At 41.4% G+C, this 21,116-nt stretch overlaps 1 protein-coding gene across 1 annotated transcript in view; it reads right to left on the bottom strand.

The window, feature by feature from the left end:
* The window catches only part of GNA12 (G protein subunit alpha 12), a 44,537-nt gene extending 24,035 nt beyond the window's left edge, over positions 1-20,502 (bottom strand). The window contains exons 1-2 of the mRNA XM_054842924.1: positions 19,686-20,502; positions 6,839-7,054 (exon numbers count right to left, since the gene is read on the bottom strand). Coding sequence (XP_054698899.1) covers positions 6,839-7,054; positions 19,686-20,006 — 537 coding nt within the window. The 5' untranslated portion in view covers positions 20,007-20,502. The remainder of the gene's footprint in view (positions 1-6,838; positions 7,055-19,685) is intronic.
* Between the last annotated feature and the right edge of the window lie 614 nt (positions 20,503-21,116).

Raw genomic sequence — 21,116 nt, 5'->3', positions numbered from 1 at the left:
TGTTTGAGAGTTCTTACTTGAAACTTTGATCTGAAGAAAACTTTCCTATTTGGTCTTGGAAACGAGATCAGAAGCCAGAGACTCCAACTGCGAATCCTTCCTACTACAAACCAGCCACAATGCTTTGCAGTATTACACTTAAACAAGCAATTAACTTCTTTTGCTGTACAAAGATGAGTCAAACTCCATAACTTGACCATAAGCTTTTTAGGACTTGGTATTAGAGGACAGAACTAGAAATACAAAATTAAATCTGGACCTCTAGCACTTAATTGCCATAATACTGGCATAAAACCTTACTTAGATATTGACCTGAAGAGAAACATCTCCATAATTCACACTGTTACACGAGTCCAGAGCAGGATATTAGTCAAGCTCCATAGATAAAGTCTGCAAGTTAATGATCTTTTAAGTTAATATATTATGTCAGATTAAGCCACTGTTTTAGAATTCTACCATAACAAAGTCAGATTATAAACAGACTATTACTGTTATTTTTATAACAGCAAACAAGTGGCAAAATTAAGAGAAGGCTTAGGTTATATAGCACTATCATCCCTTAAGTGTAATAGCTAAGTTTGAACAGGCCCATTTACCATCCGCAGCTTCGTAATTAGCTTTAAAAAAAATAAATCATGTTAACATTGTTAGATATGGTGTACTTGACTTTCAGTACTAACACCGTGTAATTACAAAATATCAAGGCTCAGCAACGCAAACATGAGTTTCTGGTTTGTAGCACTACTGTCAATCCATTATTTTTTTAAAAAGTGTTCTGGGTCAGTGGTACATCCCATCAAGATCTAGAGAAGAAAAAATCCACATAACTTCTCCAGCAGTAATTTAGTTTCACAGGAATTATGCAAACTAGAAATACCCAAGCAAAGCTCCAAAGTAATTTGGCAAAGAGTTGCCGCCTAGTCCCAATTACATGCATTAAATGGTAAAAAGATTTCCCAGGCTGGTACTTTGAACAGTGTGGCCATTTCCTTTGTACGTCTCACTACCATTGGTCAAGCCCCAGTGGATTTCACTGATGAAATATGCGAGTTTCACAGCTCTGAAAAAAATCATCCTTACAAAATAAGCAACATTCATAGTCTGTTGTGTAAGCTCATATTCAAACAGTAGTTTGCAGAAAAAGCAACTCATTTTTATGTTATGGCCAATTGTATAAGATGGAGTTGATTTGACACTCGGTATTTCCTCAAGACGAAGTGCATTAGCAAGGGCATCACGTCAACATCAGGCACACATACTCCTGCATTTCAGTGCTGTGACATATATGCCAAGAGTAAAATGTTTAGAAACATGCTTTTAAGGCTAACTCTGCCCTTGCAACTTCAACAAATGATCAGTTCAAAAATTTTTACTTAAAGATTCAAGAAATCTCTATTAAAGTGCACTGAAAAATTCTGACAAAGTAGAGCCCACTCCTGTAGATTTCATTTAACGTGCCACTTCAAAAGTCACTTACTCCTCATGTGAAGCCAGTACCCTGCTGCCCAATCTCTCAATTCGCTTGGCTTGTAGAGGCAGCCAAATGCTGCCACATAACCTCCATATGCTATAGCAGCTGGTATATAGCCTAACTCCTGATCATCTTACATTACTGCCGTACCTAGTATTGCCGTACCAAAATAAAGACATTTAAGCAACAGTTCGTCCACTTGGAATCAAGAATTAGTAGGAATGAATAGTGCCTCACCTCCATACTGCCCAAAAAACACAACTGGCAGTCTATGAGGTTTTGAATCCATCAGCTCCTTGCACAAGGAGAATGCAGCAACAAAGCTATACTACTGCAAGGTACAGGCTGTTCACTACACATTTCCAGCACACTGCATCTATTCTGTCAGGCATAATTTAATCATTTCGATTTATTTCAAGTGTCTGCTTAGAGGAAAAATCCCACATAGTTAATTTGTAGGGGAGTGACTCACGTCCTATTACAAATATCCTCAAAACACCCACACCTAAAACCACCCGGAGAATGGTGAATCGATATAAAAGAAAGGGTCTTTAAAACATTTTCCAGAGTCTTCCCACATCCAAGGCTTCAGAGGCTCTTAGTATTTGAAGTCTTACTGGAAGTGTTCCATACAATTCCCTGTGCAGAGATCTAAAAATAGCTACAGACACAGTAGTAAGTTTTTGTCTATATTTTCAAGCCCTTTATTTCCCTCTCAGGAACCACTACTTCCCATTAATGCTGACTTTTTTTTTTAAAAAGGAGCTATTAAAATATTAGAAATTCTTTCAACAGTGCAGTGAACACCAATAATAATACATCAATAATAACAATTAAATTGATACTCTAGTGATGGATCATGAATATATTCTGGATATTAATTATTGCATTAAAAGAGAAGCCTTCTGCAGCCTCCTTGGATGACCATGTTCTTTTCTGTATGAAGAAGAGCGAGTATCTGTAAGCAGTTACCTTAACTGCAAATAGGCTTTGGAGTTCAGAGTAAATAGCCCCATCAATCCTGAAGAAATGAGAATATGACTTTTACCACAGGAAAAGTTCAGGAGCTCTTTAAATACATAGTGACAGGCTAGAAAGACTTGGTATTTTGAAGGGAAACAGAATCATTCAAATGAAGATACCACTTTGACTATGAGTAGTTAGGATGGAGATTTAAAAAACAAAAAACATTGTGCGTATTTAAAAAACCTGATAAAACAGTGTCAATTTTGCTTTAAGAATTGATGAAGCCAGGTAATGGCCTTTGCAGATCTGCTTGTTATTAGGTTAAGCTCTGTAACAGTGCTAGCACACAATATATATCTGTTCTGACAATGACAAAAGTATCATTTTCTTGCCTGACAAATCCTATTTGTCCCATCTTTACCCACAATGACATGAAGCATGCCAAGTTGCAAGAAGTCAAAAAAGTAGCCAACCTCACTTCAGGTTTTGTTCTGGACACATTAAACCAGAAGTGAATGGCTTCTCACATTCTCCCACTAGACACCTAGGAGGAAGAAAAAAAAAAAAACACCCACACCAAAACCCCAGAAACCACCTGACCAAAGCAGTTCCTACCTTGGCCCCAGTCTCCGTGGTTTATGGCATAAAACAAAACATCATTTATGGGTGCAAAAAAGCTTGCAGATCCATGCACCTGAACTCCCAAATATACCCAAACACTTGTGATTAGGCTCAGACTGAAGAAGCTTCCACTCTTTCAGCTAAATCACAATTGAAGTCCCAAGGTCCTTTCTCAGAGGAAGCCATTCAAAATAGAATTTGTCTCCACCTGCTGGCAATGAAGAGTTAACACCCAGTTACCCAAACTACCACAGGCAACCTCAAAAGAACAAATGTTACAGAGCATTTTGAGACACATGATAAATGTATTCCTTTCTAACATACAGACAGAAAATGGGGTAGGATAATGAGGGCAAGGGAGAAGAGAGAAGAATCACATACTGATTACAAAGGAATTCCTATTCTAGTAGTTAAAAAAGGAGGACAGAGATGTGACAATGTAACCAAACATACAATGAAGCTTTTGTCCCCAAACTACTTGGCTTGCATACAAGGAACAGAGGAACTTGGGTCGGTGGGGACAGACTGGGGCGGGGGAAGAGCAGGAGGCTGACGACTGTGAAAAGAAAGTGAAATTGGTTAGTCTGCTTTAAGACAGACAGTGAAGAAAAAAGCAAAAAAGCACTCTGCTATTGTAGAATCCACCCACTCACTCCTGAAAGGCTTAAAGACCCAGACAGGGATTTACAGCCAGCACTTCTAGGCACTGAATGTGAAGCAGAACACACTCAAATACCCAGAGGCAGCTTCTGTGGTCCCAGAGAAGCAGCCTTCTGATTGTATGAGGTTATGGTCAGAGCCATTTTCTTTCAACAAGTTTTCTACTGCCGAGTCAGTCATTCAGCTTAGCATTACAGACCATAGGAAGACACCTGTACACTGCAATTTTCAGCTCTAGTTAACCAAACATGCTTTACTTTTTATTTTTAAACAAAGTCACACAACTTTCTAAAGAAATATAGAGAGTTCAAAAGCAGACCAATATAATCCTATAGTTTAGAAGCCAAAATAATAACAATAATAAAAAAAGAGCTGGTGTTCAGTTGACTGAAAGACCAGTGTGAAGAAGATGCAAGTGCTGAGCAAGGTCATAATTTCAAACATTGTCCAGAAACACTCAAACAGATCATAGTAAAGCTTCAAATTTTGGTGATGATTTTAAAACTATTATAAAGATAATGAATTCATTTCAAACCAAGCAAATTCCATTTAATAGCTCACTTATACTAAATAAGAAAGGAGTGCTGATGCAGAAGTTTTCTTAGCCTTCGTTAAAATCAATTCAGAAAAGATTTATTTTCTCAGAGTCCACTATATCTGGCTTCTATTTATTTACATGAGTCTATATCCAGCAAGGATTTAAACTAAGTCAAGGTATGGGTTTATACACATCATATGCAAGTATAAATAAGGCATCTCCTTAAACCATCTGCTTTCTTTAAAGAATTATGCAGTTGGGTTTTGGGTGGGTGGTTTTTTTTTGGGTTTTTTTTTTTTTTTTTTTTTTTTTTAAGGAAATTGTACTGCTGCTAATCCCAACGTACTCAGAGAATCAGACTTCTGCTGAACCTGGAAGTAAGGCATGGAAACTTGTTCAAGTTATTAAGGTGTTAATAATTTGTTTAGTGATCAATCCAGAAGTAGCATTTATATCCTTGAGAACAATCTATTACATTTTAAAAGCTTTAAACAGTAAGTGCTTTTTATTTATAATGGAGATACATTATAATCTCCTGGTGATGCAGCCCGCACAGTAAAATAATAGCACCCAGGATTTTCAAGTTGTTAGTGACACAAACGCGTGCAGCAGGACTGAGTTACACAGTATTTCTGTAGTACATCATATCATCGCACCATTGACAAGTTAACAGTGCCTGCAGCAGTTCCAGTTGCCCCAATAACATTAGATACGTTATATGAACATCATCCAAAAAGATGCACGATAGAACTATACCATGACGTTGAAGATGACAGCATATTAAATGATCACTTGCGTGCCTGTATGCTTGGGTTTTGTGGGGCTTTTTTTAATGTTTTGGCATTTCCTGTTTAATCTTCTCAAAGCCAGAGAATGCAGAGGTAGGCCTATTAGTCTTGGAACGCTATTCATTCAAACTGGACTTTTTTTCCAGTTTGATGCAATTTTATTGCTAACCAGTAGAGGAATGAACCTCCCACATGACCCCAATCCAAATCTCCCCCTAAAAACAAACCCCATGCTTGATCATAGCATTTCCCAGAAAAAAAAATATTTCCTAACAGGCTGCTGATGCAATTATTGCTTATTATACTGGATTCTCTTAGTAGTTGTCTCATGTTAAATTCAAGTTCCCTGTGGCATGAACCATCCTTTTTATTCCACGTTTGAACAGTGCTTAGAACAGCAAAGTCTAAGTCTATGTCTACAGACGCTAGGAATTATGGAACAATTAATCTATCTTCTCTCCCCCCTGCACATCCTCGCCCCCTTCCCCAACACTGTAACAGGGAAATTGTGCCACTTTTAGCCTAAGGAAATGAGGTTTATCCAGTCATCCTGTGACAATTTTACGTAGTCATTTTATTTATTCTTTAGCCATTTACCAGTCTCAAGATACTTCAGAGGCAGATTACAAAAATATGCAAGACTGAAATAGCCAGGGGAGATAGATGTGTATCTAAGGGCTGCAACATGAGTTTAACTACAGTATCAGACATTAGAGAACCCACATGGAGGACGACCACGAGGAAACAAACTACAAGAATTTCACGGCTGAATTTCTCTAGTTTTTCTATGGCTATATCGAGTTCCTTCGTGAAAGTCTAAGGGAGACTATACAAAGCCATGTTTCTAATCTCTACTTAACTCCTGTAATTAAACATTGATAACACATCCAAGCATGAAGAATTTTACCTATAACTGACTTTTTTAAAAAAAAAAGCTGAATGAAGTTTGAGGACAGAACACACAAAAAGAATTCTACTTGCAGATTAAAGCATAATTAAGATGTTAAAATCATAAAGATACATTTATTAGAACGATTAGGATATCAACCCATATCATCTTCCAAGAACTAGTAACAGTGGTACTAAGTTGCATGGATCAGTACCTTTTTTTCACTGAACAGAGAAGAAATAGAGAAAAAAGCTTCTCCATCTTATACGTAGAAAGAAAAAGGATTATGAACAGCTGTCAGAAACATATTCCGTACCAGAAGTGCAGCTATTTTGGCACACGAGCACAAAAACCAAGTAACAAGCAAGCAAGGAAGATAGCACGTTTTTAAGCTCACTGTCATCTTTCAGTTGCTTATCCAAGTTTCACTTGCAGACATCAGGATGAAAAGAAACAGTCAAATAGCAGCAGCCGGAACGGGTGTTGCATTCACTTCAAAAGATCTGCATGCAGGAATAGTTTGCCAGTATCAATATAGTGCAAGCTGGCAGGACTGGAAAGTTACAAATTAAGTGTGCCTTCATCAGTGACCTACTATGAACAGACCTACTGAGCTGCTAAAATATTTTTAGTTCAACCAATTCCTGCCTTTTTTGGTTCCTCTTGCTCTTCCAGTTTATCCAGTCATGTGCACTTTTCCACTCCCTCTTACTGCCATGTAGTTTTTCAAGTTTGGCTCCAATTACCACTTGTTTCTACTGCTGAAGTGCTCAGATTTACAGTATTACTACAAATAGCTCATACGACAGCTAAATCTTGCACGTAGCAAGCAATCTTTCAACTGAAAAGACATTTATACAACAGGGAACTTTTTTTGCTCCCACCATGAAGTTGGACGTACTCACCAGCTGATACTCGCTCCGACGGCTGAAGGCTTCCTTGATTCCCGAATCCCTCCACAGCGCGCCCAGGGCAGGTACATACAGCTGGAAGGTGGCAGGCTCTATGGGCATTCCAGCTTTGTTTTCAAAAGCCATCAAAAACATTCCATGCTTCTCATTCTCTGTGTACTGCCAAGGGATCCCCAGTTTGTCCCGTGCATCAACCAGAACCCTGCAGCCCTAAAGAACGATTCAGATAAGAAAGTCAGTGATAGAAAGATTAAAGCATGAAAGAACAAGGACTCAGAGGTACTTGAAGCTTTCTTTTTTGACACACTTCTGGTGAGACTGAACTCAGGAGAGAATCATAAACATTGTTTATTGCAATATCTCCAACAGAAATAAGATAGAAAGAGCTTGCTTGTGTAAGCAACTTAACCACAATCTATTTTTCCAGCTGGAAAAAAATACTAGCAGCAACAAGCAATATGACCAACAGATACTAAAAGTAAACATCAAATGTGAAAGAAAAGTGTCTGGGAACAAATATACGATCCTCATAGCTGTAGTTTTAAAAGTGACTATGCCTGAAACCATATTCTTCCATCTTTTCCTTTGCATTTGGGTTTTAGATACCAAAGAGGACATACTAGTTTTCTCAAGCATTAGAAAACCAAAAGAGTATTAAAAAGTATTGTTGAAAGAACATACTGTATATTCTGGTAAAGCAAAGTATATTGAGCTTCCAAAATTGAGGAAACTTAGTAACTTCCAGTGCTGTATGTATACACCAACTAACTAAACATTTCTGGAGAAAAAAATTATAGCAATACCAAACTAGCAAGATCCAAAAAGCACGTTGCTCTAAAGTATGATACTGACACAATCTACTTGGATGCTACGTAACACAGCTATCCAACCTTACAGACTTCTTGAAAACTTGCTGTAAATGAGCATTTTCCATTGAGACACTTTCATCCAAATGGTTACCTCCAGTAGGGAAGCCCAGCAGTGAGAGGACTGAAGACACTGCATTAGATTTCAAGCTACTGGGCTCAGTAAAGCTGGCACAATTTTCCATCTGCATCAGCTTACTTTCTGAATTAGCCACACATTTGCTAAGAAGTCATGACAGGTTAAGTGTGAGCACTCTAATTCTGGAAAAAAAAATCTGGAAGGAAAGTGATCTAGCTCTCAAATTTAACTCAGGATTACTGAGACTGCTTAATTTCACATTTCACAGTTTTTATGGAAACTTAATTTCTTATTCATGGCAACAAGCCAAACACATGAGGTTAAGTAACTTTGAAACGTCAGTCTTGAATCTAACTACACCTATACTAAATAGCTTCAGATGGCCAACAGTTATTTCTCAATAGTAAGCACCATTTTAATAGTGGATAGATCCGTTAATGGTGGCTTAGCATCTCAAGTACCATCTAATTCACAAGTAAAATCTGTGGGTTATATTAAACTATTTTTCTCATTGCATTGATCTTTTGGGTTTACAGTTTATGAAGATAAATAAAATAAAAAAGTGAAGTTCTGTCTCCACAGCTATTCACATGAACCTCCACTTTATTGGACTGATTTTTTTTTTTTTTCACATTTTAAGCTATCAAGACTGCATGTGTTTTCTTAACACTTGAACCTTTCACCTCTCTAGTCCTTTACCAGCACCACACCACAAGAACAGTAACTCTCCCAATGGAAATTAAGATTGGAGAGGGAAATGAGAAGCAGCTTATTGTGAGTGTCACAGAATAGAAACTCAAAGTGAAGCATCACAGTTGTCACTATGCAACAGTGTTCCTGAAGTGCAGCTTCCCTGAAATGTAAATATTTATGATTCTCCAGTGATTGTTACTTTCTTTTTATAAAGTAGAGAATATATCTCCACAATACCAGGAAAAGACTAAAATTGAATATATTTACAAACTGCTGCTTTAAATTCCAGACATAACTATTTAGTAACTGTCATACAGACCAAAAAGCCAACTCTCATTCCTAGTTACAGAGTTTATCTCCATATTAACAGAAGCCTTTAGATCTGCTTTATTTGAATGGTGTTAACAAATGTAAGCATGAGGGGAAAAAACAAAAACTTAGAAGGTTCTTTCTCTGAATTGCAGATGCCTGCACTACATCTCTCCACCCCAGACACTTTTGCAAACCCATCACTTGCACAAAATGCCATCCCAGGTACAATTCAAAGTCAGTGTCAGCTCCCCGCCACCCCCAGTTGAGAACTATCAGATTTTTCCAAAGCACTGTGGTAACCGAGACTGGTGGGACTCCACTATTTCTAGGTATTTAACGCCAGGTTTGTTTCTGATCAGTGAGAAGTGTTTATGAATAGAAACAGTTGATCGGCACTGTGTCGGCCGGCGATCACCATCTCCCCATGCTGTGGGCCCTGCACAGAGCTCCCAGCCCACACAGACCAGCTCTGACCTTTCACCTGCTTTGGCTCCAGCTCTCTGCAACCACCACCCCTGGCCCTCAGCTCCGGCTTTTCCATCTTACAGCTTTCAGACCGATTTAACCCTTACCCGTCTGACAGCTACCGCAGTCCCTTCAGAGCGCCCCAAAGGAACAACCAACCGCAAGATCGCACAATTCCTGTTCGGATAAAGCAGCACTGGGACCTCAGCGCATTTCCCCACGCTGTCGCTCTGCCTTTTCCTGCTCCCACTGGAGATAGAGAGGATCTCGGGAGACTGTTGTTAAGGAAAGTTTCATCGTTTGTTTGGAGAAAACCACAGACCAGAGTTTCAATCAAGGGCATAGAGACTGCTCCAGTCCCAGAATAGTCACTTATCTGCTGGCTGCTGCTCCTTGGAAATGCAGGTTTGAATCGCCCTGGGGCAAGAGAGGGAACTAAACTTAGACCTCACAGACCCCATGGGAGCGCATTGACTCCGTAAGGCCACCCATGGGGAGCGCGTAGCACCAGCACCTTCCTCTAACACAGAGGGAGAGAGAGAAACAGCGGCCACCACATCACGTACAGAGCCCGGTCTGGGACAAAGTGGCAGATTCAGACGTACAGAGAGACATAGCATTAGCACTGCCAAAAGACCTATATAGACACACACAGAAGGTCAATTTAAACATTGAATGAACAACAAAAAATAGGAAAGCAGTTAGCAGTTAGCCCTATGCATACCCACTGGAACAGCAGCTCTCAAAATAAGAATTTGTAGAACACACCAGCTTTGAGATCTATACCTAAAATGCATCAGGAATAAAAGCTTTACTTGATGAGCAAAGTAGCCAATGTTTCTTCCTCCCAACTGTTAGGAGTTAAAAGTATTTGTGACTCAGCAAGATCCCCAGTAAAGTGAATCTAAACTTAACATTTCTCCATCTCCGCAAAACAGTTCTATAAATGCAGCAAGCAGATGTCAGAAAGATGAGGAGAAACAGAGAAATTGCCGAATTTAGATCCTACGTATTGCTATTCTCGCATTTCAGAGTTACTGGTAACACTACTTTTTGTAGCCACAATCAGCATTTGATAATCCCTGCCCCATTATTGTACAGTACAAGTTACCATAGGAAAAGTTTCCTCTTTCTGGAAACACATTCAAAACACTTTCCATACCTCTTTCCTCCAAAAAGACCATCATGGGAGATAGCCAGAGCATCACTTTTATCTGTAGTTAAAACTGCTTAGAAGTTTACACATACTGTTGATGACCAGAGGTAAAGCTTTCATTTAGAAGATCAAATTTAAACTAAAATTCCTAAAATTTCCATTTATTATAGAATGAACAGAATAGTTTAATATATTTAAAGTATATTTATCAAAACTGAATTTGGATTCAGACACCATTGGTACAAATAAGAAAAAAAACAAACAGCAAACAAGTCTTATTGCATGTACAATACTCCCTCCTGAGCTCTAACAACGAAGGTTAACACCAGATCATTTTCATTGCAGTGTTCATTTCACAGTAAACCTTTCCAACACTGCTATGACAGATTTTCTACTACATAGAAAATGTCAATTCACTCTTTCATTCAGAAGATTGAACACTGTCAATTACCATTCTGTTTTCAAATTTGGAATATGAATAAAAACCGTGGCAACAACTTTTGATGTGAAATAAGCTTCTGAACAGTTCAACTGATCTAAAGCTTTTGTGCTGCAAAGCAGGACCCAGAATAAGCACAGGTGGAAAGACTTAAAATTCACAGATGAGGATAGCATCAGGCACTAGAAAATGGCAAAACAGCAGCATACTGGAAGCACCAGTTCGGGAGGAAAAATAGGAAGTTCTCTGTTCCATTCCTTTTCTAATAATTTTAAACATATTCAAGTCATAAATCCCTGGCATGCACAAAACTTGAATGGAGATAGGGTAGAACCAGAAAAAGTAACAAGAGTGTGACATGCAATCTAACTCAAGCAGTATCATACACAGAAGAAAACACTAAAGAGATCTAGAAATCCACAGTTTCAAAAAAGATAATTAAGGCATGATACATCAGAAATCTACAGAAATTACAAACCACTTGGAGAAAGGCAGTAGAAAAAGACTATTCTTACCCTGCCCCTTACTACACAAGTATGATCAGTACAGCAACAGTTATCAAACAGAAGGTTAAACTAAAAGAAGGGTTTTTCCCTATACACCCCCCCGACAGTGAGGCAAACTCATTTACATAGGATGTTGGCCAAAAGTAGAAATGGACTCAAAAAGCCATCAAGACAAATTGATGGAAGAAAGGTCCAAAGAGGACTATTCGATTACATTCCAGATGCAACTCCTGGCTCAAGAAGTTTCCGAAACCAAAGGCTGCCAATAACTGGAAGAATATACTTTAGTATCACATTGCCTTGTTCTTGTACCCATTTTTGGTTGTGGTTTTTTTTTTTTTTCCATGTCAGAGACAAAGCACTAGATCCTTGGCCTGACAGAGCACAGCTGTTAGGCACTACGCAGAATGTTTGCTGCTCACCAGCAGTATGAAGGTTTATGAGCATTTGCACAAATGCTCATTACTAGCACTGGCCCAAATATTTTTTTCTTCTCCTTTACTTTTGAAAGCATTCTAGCTTTGAAAAAAAACCCCACCAGGTTGTCTTGAATTTTTCAAAAATAATAAATTAAATGATTTTGTGGGAATTACTAGGAAGGTTATCACCAGCTATTGTCACTTGAAGCCAGCGATGCTTGCCAATACATGAAGTGTTGCAGTATTTAAAGAACAGCTTGATTTAAGAATATCTTACATCAGTAGTTACACTACTACATAAACCACAACATTCGAGTTTTAAATTATTCACGTACTCCAGTACTCGAGGGATTCGTTATCCTTAAAATCTCACATCTTTCACCTGATGGACCAACTCAGAGGCTGAGCAAACACACCACAGTTAAGCACCAAACACACAATGGAAACACTAGGTTTGGGGGGGCACTTGCTCATAAGCAAGGCAGGTTCTTCTAGGCACAAACCAAGTCAAGTGATCAAAAGATTTGATTATTCTAGTCAAGTGTCTAGAGAGAATTTGCAAAACTACTTAGAGTTTGTACACAAATAGAAAAGTCTCCTACAGGGCATTTTCTTAAAATATTTTTAAGGAACTACTATGGGGTATGATATCACAGACAACAGAGTGACTGCTACACACGAAATACTGCAGCAGCTAGTTTTTAAGCTTTTACCATCAATACACCACTCAATCTCATACTAAAGCCCTAGATCTCCAGCATCTGTATGACTCCAAGTCACAGCTAACAGGTAATACTGTCTTCTCCTATGGCTGTAAACCAACATGAACATTGCAGGCAACAGGGAGATTCAAACATGTTTCCTACTGTATGTTTTTCCTCGTTATTGTTGACAAGGAACTGGCAAAGTCTGGGGAATCACAATTCACAGAGACCAATATAAATCTGAGCTAATGCCAAAAGGAGTGCTCCCACCTTGGCAAGATATTTCTAATACACCCTCTGTGCCAGTGGAGCAGTACAAAGTGATACAGCTATATGAACACCGGTCCAGCTGGACCGGCAAGTCTAACTGTACCGAAAAACTGCAACAGCTCCATGATCACTGGTGCCAATACGGCTGAATCACACAGCCATAGAAGGGACTGGACTTTTCAGCAGCAATGCTTGCTGGCAAGTAAAAAAAAGATGATAAAATGTAACCTAAGTGTATTTTTAGAAAACATCCCTTAACCTTCTGAAAAAGACATTTTCAAATACAATTTTTAAAAATAAAGTTGTCAATGTTTGCAAATACAGTCATGTGCATTTTTTTTAAATTGCTGTCTGGAACACTGGTAAGAAGGTGATCTACTACTAGCAAAGTAATGGCAAGACAATAGATTTTTACAGCACGCTATTGTAAAAGCATTAACAGTGTTTGTATTTGATCTATGTCCTTGGAACCTCATAGCCAAACAGCAGCCAAGATTGCAATGTCATTAAGCATAAGCTTTCATATTACAGAGCAACCAGTCTAACAACTAGGTACCATCAAAAGGGGCATCTTTCCTGGTACTGTAGTTCCACCCTCTCCTGTCTGATAGATTTGTCATTTGTCTGAGCCCACAAGCTGATCCACCACCTGTATTAGTTTGCTGTAAGACAAGACAGACACAAGGGTAGGGGTGGGAGCAGCACCAGTTAACCCAGTTAGACAATGAAAAGGCTCACCAGTTATGCATGTATTTTCACCATTCACATATTCTAGTGCCACCCAGGTGAGAGCAGGGTAAACAGTAAAGATGACCCACCTTCCAGCCCAACATACAAATAAAAAATGGGAACAAAGGGGAAGTGTCATCTACTTAGTCCACAGGAACACAAACATTAAGAAACATTTGGATTAGCCACTGAATCTCTGAACCGGGAGCAGCGGTGATGTCTGCTTGTTGGGAAACTCTGAAAAGAGTCCTTGTCTTTGACTGAATCCAGCAAAATGACCATAAATGCAGCACAAGAAAAATACTCTCACTGCAAGCTTTACTTGCAACTGGGCACAAAGTGGAGAGATGATGACCTCAGAGGTGACGGACAACTGGTGCAGGACCTTAAAAAAAAGTTTCAAGTTAATGCTTTCAGAATTACATTACCAGGTTTCTCCTTTTCCCGAGATCATCACACTAATATCTAGTTCATAATTAGTTCGTGCTTTCAATGGAGTGCAAGCAGCATCTGCAGTTCCAAAAGTATCCCCATAAGGTTTTGCAAGACCCTGTCACGCTGGCCTCATAAATATACCGCCACAGTAACCAGCAGATGTGCTTAGACAGAAGGGGAGGGTACAGAGAAAGGGGCCTTCAATGCTAGGGTAAGACCAGTTCCTCACCCCATGAGGGTGAAAAAAACCCATGCAAGTGAAGCAAACTGATTTGGAAACTCCACAGCCTCCGATTCCTTCTAGCTTTTTCTCTTGTTGTAATTTGTATTGAACTTACTTCTTCAAACAACGTGTACCGGTTTACCTTTGCTCCAAAGTTTTCTTGTAAACACTCTTAGTAGCACAATTTGCTAATTTCTTTGCCAATACTGTTTCCAAGTTAATTATAAAAATATATGTATACTCAACCAACTGAATATAATGTAAGCTCCCAAATTTGGTCACTCAAGTGACTAAAATTTTGTCTGGAAAACATCAAAGTATGTGTCTACAGTCTCCAGGGACTAACTCATGTTCTGCAATACTAATGACTACATCACAAGAGCATTGTAAGCTCTGTTTTGGAACAATGATGAATATTTATCACTTACTACTGACCAGTACTCCTCTGCCAGTATCCACCATGATGAAGACAGATTGCTCTCTCCTAGCCCAACCAAGAGACACACCAAATACAAAGAGACCACCAGAGCTGACAAAGTTTATATTTCAGACAAAAAATACATAAACTGGAAGTTACTAAGAGTTTCACTGATTAAATGAACCTGGAGCAGGAAGACCAACAAGACTCATAAGGGGTTTTTTTCTTTTCTACATAACTTTATGAATATTATTTTTCATATTAAAATAACTGCTAAAGAGTAAAAGCACAAAGCAAAGAATCAGATATAAATACCAGTCCTATCACTGAACTTTAGCACTTGGATGTTAAATTTAACGGAAAAGCTCTTAAATAGCCACAGCTCCTACAGCGTATTCTCCTTGTCATTCCTTTCAAAAGAAGCTGTCCCAGCAGAAGTGAGATTGACACTGTCCTGTGACCAACTACTCAAGTACAACTAGATCCCAACTCTGAAGTAACAGATTGAATGTCACTATCACCACCTCCTAACAGGTTACCAAATTAACCTGCATGTATACCTAAGGAAATGTGTAGTCAAGTCATTTTAAAGAGTAACTAGAGTTCACATAATGGAAAGATGTATTCTCCCTTCATTTGTAGGCTATTAGAAGAAATATGCTTGCATTACAAATGACTACGTAATTCAGTCACTTAAAGTATTGCTCCCAACTAAATTGAGGGATATTTTCCCACTTCCTGGAGTTTGTATCTGTACCTGACTGAAATGTGCAAGCTGAAAGCAAGTTTCCTTGTTTTGTTTTTCAAGGACACATTCAAGGTATACAGAGTACCTGCAACAATGAAGCAGTAACAGTCTAGGTTTAGTATTGGTTGCAGAAGTCCAAAGTTCTTCTTAAAAGGGACTTCAGCACAGGCTACTCATTTTGCCCATTTTACTGTCAACTCACATTCAAGCCGTCGAGGAGAAGTGCTCTCGGGTATGCCCACGTGTACTGCAACTGCACACGAAAGTCCCAAAGATATATCCTCAGGGAGTTTTCATGTTCAAAATCTTTGGTTGTTTTTTCCCACCCAGAGCCCACAAATGAAGTTGCACATCATTTCCTGAGTAGTCCTTTCCTCCGCAATTCAAGGCTTTTCAATTCCTTACTCAATCACCACAATTCAGGCCACAGACAACATGAAAACACTCACAGATGTACTGAAACCTTGAGCTGGCCTTCCCATTTTCAACATGGAAACTAACATTGCCAAAAAACTCAACAGATCATACTTCAGGCTTTTAAAAGCTGAATTTTTTTTCCTCTCTTCAGATTGAAATCTCCCAAACAAGCTAGTGCAAGTACCACTCTGGTGCTTGTAGATTACTTTATTTTCTTATGCAGCTAAACTGGGTTTTTTCAAGCAGCATGATACTCTCATACTTGAAATAAAAAACATTTAGACAAGGAACATCAGAGCCATGATTCATCAAGTATCTAAGCTCTTTAACTGTTATCAAAGGAAGCAAGTAGCAAGGCCAACCCATCTGTTTTGTAAGGTATCTAAAGACTACTCCTTCAGCCACAGTTGGAAGGCATCAAAACACTCGTGTAACACCACCAGCCATTTCTTAGATTTGAAACTTACAGTACACAAAAGTTTTCCAAGTTTCTCTGTATATCCAAGTCTCCTTAAAAATCATGCTGCAGCAGCTAGCCCTGTCCTATCCACTTTCCTTTTCCAGGTGGGTGTGCTAAAGTCATGAAGCCTGTGTACTCATACCAGAACATTAACACTACTGCTTTTCACTTCAATCATCAAAAAGTTCCAAAAACTTACTTTGAAACTTAGCCTCGATTAACAAGCAAAACCCTAGTTAACCGATGACTATTTACCTTAAACCAAAGCAAAACTAATGTATTTGAAGACCATCCCACAAATGCCAGAAAAAGCTAGCAGGGCCCTGAACCATCACCTGTACTAAATGGAAAAGTAAATTCTGTATCATAGATTTATTTTGTTGCAGCATTTTGTTTCTAACTAGGGTTTCCCAAAGTGGGGGATGAGAAACAGAGAGAACAGAGTAAGGAAAGAACTCAGGACTACAAAGCTATCAGAAAAGCAAGAAGCTGAAGACTCAAAATAAAGTGGAAGCTGACACTAATGTCAACTCATACTTAGCACTGTTATTTTCAAAGAGGTTTCAGGTTCTGTTCTCCGAATCAGTTCCTTCATTCTTCATAAGCTGTACAGACTGCCCAATAAGCAGTTTAGAAATATCAAGCACTATTGAGAGAATAGTAATCCTCCTCCTTCAGAGAGAAGTTTAGTCATGGTTGGAAAACTAAAATTGACCATTTAATCCTGGAGATTTACACTGCATTTCTAACTCAGATCTCAGTGTTGTAGAAGCTTAACAGCCCCATTGTTTGACCATGCCGAGAACTGTGTGGAAAAAGGGGCTAAGGTTGCTGCAGCTGTACTTCACAACGTCAAACAGATTTATATGCTATTTGATAGGATCATTTTCATTTCTCATTATCCACATATCGTATTATAAAAATTCATCTTATATCCTTTCTTGTAAGTTAGATACATGGTGATTTCTGCTCCATTTAGTCTTATTGGGTGATCATTGTAGACTGAACTTCCTGAAAAAGTGAAAAGAATCTGTAGTCTAAACACTCTATTATAGAAAGAATGGTGATTAGGTTCACTTGACAATTTATATCATCAAAGAAGCAAAATAAGTCTACTTGAAGCATTTTATGGTTTTCCAGTGAACAGAGTTTAATACAAGAAAGTATTACACAATTACCCTAAAATAAATACACTGACAACATCGCTGTTTTGAAAGCCCAGTAATTCTGTCTTGGTATTTGATTTCTTCCTGATAATTACGGCAGAATATCAAGGTGTTATCAGGTTTCTTTCAGATGAACAAAAAACAAACAGAACATCTACTGCCTTCTCCCCACACTCCAGTCTCAGACCTCCTTCCCACCAAAAAACTCGTTTAGTATCCTTTGTTTTCTCTCCTTCCGTCTGCATACTCTTTCCATAGCAACCATTGCCAAGCCATCCCCAAAAACCTATAGGTGAAAAGTAAGCTGTATTCTTATGTGCAAGAGCCATCTCTGTCATCTGAAGAAATAAGAGAAGAGTCAGACAGATATGGTCCATGTACCTAGAGGGATAGCCTAACCTACCACTCCCAAATCACAAACTGCAAGGCCAAAAGGGCCATCTGTTGAACTGTATTAACTCACTTCAAAAATTACTTCCAAATGTTAGTTTAGGCAGCTTGAAAAGGTGTTCAGCTGACAAGAGTCCAAGAAGTGTTGTTAACTACTGGTCTTGAAATCAGAACACCTGACTGCTACCTTGAGGACCTGGATTCTACTTTAAGTTCTGAAAATTTGCGCAAAGTCATCCAGCAGACAAGCGTTTCAGGTGCATAAGTCAGCCTCCCCTGCTACAAGATGGAGACACTTACTCTCCTTTCCAAAGTGCACTAAGTTCTACTGCTGAAAGCTCTTCTGCATAGATAAAATACTATAGTATTTTACCATGACTAGCATTGCTTAGACAACTTAAAGAGAAAGGAGTCTCAGATTCTTTTTTTTCTGTTTTCACAAATTGCTTACTTAAAAGCCTCAGCTACTACTTTAAATCAGTGGCAGTAACAAATAAATCACTGGCAGTACCAAAATAAGCATTAAGACCTCTAAAATAAGACTCCCTATTTCTGGGTGTACAGACAAAAAAAACTCATAACACTCTTTTTGCTTACATAACCTCAATGAAAGAGAAGCTTCTGAGCTTCAACTTTCTTGCAGTTAATGGGTTCCTGTAAGACACATACATGCTCCTGAAAACGGACTTAAAAAAAAGTAAAAGTTAGTCAACGATTTTCCTGTTCACTAACAGAAGCAAAAGCCCTTCATGGAATAGCAGCATTCTTAAAAACAAGAATCATTGTGTACGTGCACTTAAGTGCATATAACCTTCTATTCAAAATAAATCCGAGAATTCAGAAGTAACTTGTTATCGTTAACTTGCACAGCTCCCTGTCCTCTAATTTTCCATGAAATCTCAGAGCCTCACAAATCCATGCCCATATAAGAATGGAGACAGTCCTACAGAAAAATATAGGTAGGAAAGTAGCAGTTCTTTTATTGAAAGATTATGAAGATTAAGACAGATATATTCCTAAGTAAGCTTTTAATGCATCTTTAGGTATTTTCTGAAATACAATCACTTCTACCTGCACAAGGCATCAAAAGAAACAGTATTTGTCAAGGCTGATTTTCCTTAATTGTCTGTAGGCCAAAGGCTTTAGCAGTAGCCCGTATATTGTCCATACACTAGAGAAATACAGTACCAGCACTATAAAGTCTGTACATGCATTGAACAAAAATTTTTTTGCAGAGGTACTAAAACAAAGTTGTTCCCATTTCAGCGCTGTGCTTGATAACATCCCACACTACCCAACTCCAAGGGCCTATGCTGCCCTGTTTCTCAAGATGTATCACGTAACAACTGCTTGCAGCCACAACATCCATACAGGGACCCACTTCTTGTCCCATCTCGAGGTACACAGACTCAGGGCACTTAGCAGAGGCATGGAAACTCCTCCTCATTTCTTCAAATTTTGAAGTTTCTCCAATTCTGACTTAGAGGATGCTCTCATAATGTTTTTTCCAGAGCAGAGGCCACACCTATATCCTCTTTCCTCTGGGTTTCCACAAAGCTTTTCTCAATCCCCTTTGCGGGAAAGTTTTCTCTGAGCCTTTTTTCATCGAGGCCTTCTGACGGATAACGCTGGGAGCCCACAGAGCCTCGCCTCCCGCAGCCCGCCAGGCAGTCGCACAAAAGGTACACGCCTTCCGAAACACCTGCCCCACAGGAACCCCCTTCCCCAAAGAGAGGGCGCATCCGAGGAGCGGCGGAGCAACCCAGGGGGAGCAGCCGCCGCCGCCCCAGCCGAGCTCACAGCCTTTTCCGACAGCGATTCTAGGCACTGCCCAAACTCCCAAAGCTGAGGGATGGGTCGGCGCCCGCCTCCATCCCCGACCGCTGTGGGGGAAGGCGGCTGGAGTCGCCGCACCCCCCTCCCCCCGGCCCCCTCCCGCCCCTCACCTTGAGGATGTTCTCGTAGATGGTGGCCCGGAACTCCAGCAGCGCCTTCTGGTCGAACTCGCGACCGTGGATGATCCGCATCTGCTTGAGGAAGGTGGACTTGCCGCTCTCGCCGGCACCCAGCAGCAGGATCTTGACCAGGCGGCGGACTGCCCGCCTCTCCCGGGCCAGCATCGCGTCGATCTCCCGGCTTCGCCGCCGCGCCTCCCGCTCCGCATCGCGGCTCCGCTCCTTGCCCTCCCGCCGCGGCTGCTCCCCAGCGCGGCCCGTGGCCTCGGCCGGCAGCAGGCAGCGGCTCAGGGTGCGCACCACGCCGGACATGGCGGCTGCGGGACGGCAGGAGCGCTCACAACGCCGCAGAGACCCCAGCCAGCTCCACCAGCATCGGGCGGAGGCCACCGACACGCTGGGACCCGGGAGGAGGAGCAGCAGCCGCAGCCGGGGGCTAAGGGCCGGGACCGCCCATTCCCCTTCTCCCGGCTCGGCTGGGCGACGCAGCGGAGGGAGGGGAGGCGGGGTGCGGTCCGGGCAGGCCGGCCGGCCGGGGGGGAGGGGTGGCGGCGGCGGCGGGGCGCGGTCCGCAGGCCCTGCCCGGAGAGGGGGCACCGCCGCCCCGCTCCTCTCCGAGCGGCGAGGGGACGCGGAAGGGTTGGGGAGCGGCGAGAAGACGCCCCCAAGGCCCTCGACCCGGGTTCAGCCAGCGGCCGCCTCCGGTCCCGCTGAGGCGCGGCGGGGCAGGGGGACGCGGAGCCCCCGGCCCCTTCAGTCAGGGAGCGCCGCCGCCGCCTGCGGAGGGAGGTGTCCGTCCGGCCCTCCCGCCCCGCTAACGCTGCGCCTCATTGGGAGACAGCAGTGTCGGTCAACGTCTTCCTCTCCCAATTGGAGAAGCCGATCCGCGGGGCGGGGTTAAGCGGGCGACAGGGCTCAAGGCAACGCAGGGCGGGCAGCGCCGGGAGGGACAGCGCGGGGGCGGGGACGGGGGCGGAGCTGTCCCGCGGGTGGCGGGGCAAGCACCAATCAGAGGTGAGAGGGCGGGCCCCCGGGCGAGGTGGTCTCGTAGGGGGCGGGGCGTGGACCTCGCTGTGGGCGTGATGTTACGTTACGTCACGCACGTCACGTCCTGGGCCATTGGCGTGAGGTGGGTGCTGAGGCTGCGGGGCCCGCTCGGGGCTTGGCTGTAACGGGCCCTTCGGCGTCTCGGCCCGGCGGCGTTGACGGGGGGACAGTGTTAGCAATGCCCTGGGGAAACCCAAACAGCGGGGGTTATCTCACACCCGAGCGATTCGGCCGTCAGGTTGTGAAAGTCACATAGTAACATGTAGAAACATGTCATTCATCAAATGAGAACGAGCAGTCAGGGCACTTCGGTATCCATAATGTCTTATTAAGCCGGTTTTTCAAACCATACAAAGACTGGTCTCCATAGGCCGC

The sequence above is a fragment of the Grus americana genome, chromosome 15 (genome assembly GCF_028858705.1).
Source record: "Grus americana isolate bGruAme1 chromosome 15, bGruAme1.mat, whole genome shotgun sequence".
Classification (NCBI taxonomy): Eukaryota; Metazoa; Chordata; class Aves; order Gruiformes; family Gruidae; genus Grus; species Grus americana.
This window is presented reverse-complemented; position numbering and strand designations above follow the sequence as displayed.